The sequence below is a fragment of the Wasmannia auropunctata genome, unplaced genomic scaffold (genome assembly GCF_000956235.1).
Source record: "Wasmannia auropunctata unplaced genomic scaffold, wasmannia.A_1.0 LD336076.1, whole genome shotgun sequence".
NCBI classification, from domain to species: Eukaryota; Metazoa; Arthropoda; class Insecta; order Hymenoptera; family Formicidae; genus Wasmannia; species Wasmannia auropunctata.
In genome coordinates this window covers 6,324,286-6,325,035 of record NW_012026814.1, presented here as the reverse complement: position 1 = coordinate 6,325,035, position 750 = coordinate 6,324,286, and the positions used below count along the sequence as shown (strand labels likewise).

General features: G+C 25.7%; 1 protein-coding gene across 1 annotated transcript in view; it reads right to left on the bottom strand.

The window, feature by feature from the left end:
* Positions 1–69, bottom strand: part of LOC105449540 (ATP-binding cassette sub-family G member 4-like) — a 3,416-nt gene extending 3,347 nt beyond the window's left edge. Inside the window, exon 1 of the mRNA XM_011688796.1 lies at positions 5–69. Within this exon, the coding sequence (XP_011687098.1) occupies positions 5–69 (65 nt within the window). The remainder of the gene's footprint in view (positions 1–4) is intronic.
* Positions 70–750: the final 681 nt, after the last annotated feature.

The window sequence follows — 750 nt, the reverse complement described above, 5'->3', positions numbered from 1 at the left end:
TCGCTGCTTTTTCTTTTCTTCTTTCTCAACTTCTTGTTGTTCAATAATTTTCCTTTTTGCAACTTCCATGTCTTTCCATTTTTTTGATGTAATAGCGAAAATATTTTCTTGATTGTTTTGTATCGCTTTTCGTTTTTTTCTTATATTTTCTTGACTAGGAAAATGTAAATGTTCTTTCCATAGTGCTTCATATTCAATATTTTTTTCTGTTATTATTAGATTAGAAACTGTTTCATTTGTAGTTTCTGTAACGTTTATAATAAACATTATACATATATAGAAATCTATGTAAAGAGATTAATTTGAAAGTAAGTTATAAACTTTTTATAAAAAATACCTTTTAACACATTAGAACATGATTGCACAGAATTAGTTTGGCACTTCACTCCTACGTCAGCAGATAATGTTTTTGAAGATTCAGTATTATTAATTTCTGTTACATCAGAGCATGTTTCAGTATCTAAAAAATAGATACGAAAATAAAATGTATGAAAAGAATATTTATGTTATTTAGATAAAGAATTAATAAAATAATATTAAATTTTACTTGTTTGTACTTCTTTATCAATGCTTAAAATATTGTCGGAAGGATTGAGCACAAACAAATTGTCATTCTCATAATGAAATACAATCATTTCACTTAGATTTAGTTCTGCTGTATTGTCCTTATTAAATTCAGGCACATAAATTGCTAATATCTCACTTGTATTAATTAAGTTATTTGCAACAGGTTGAATCACTGCCACATCA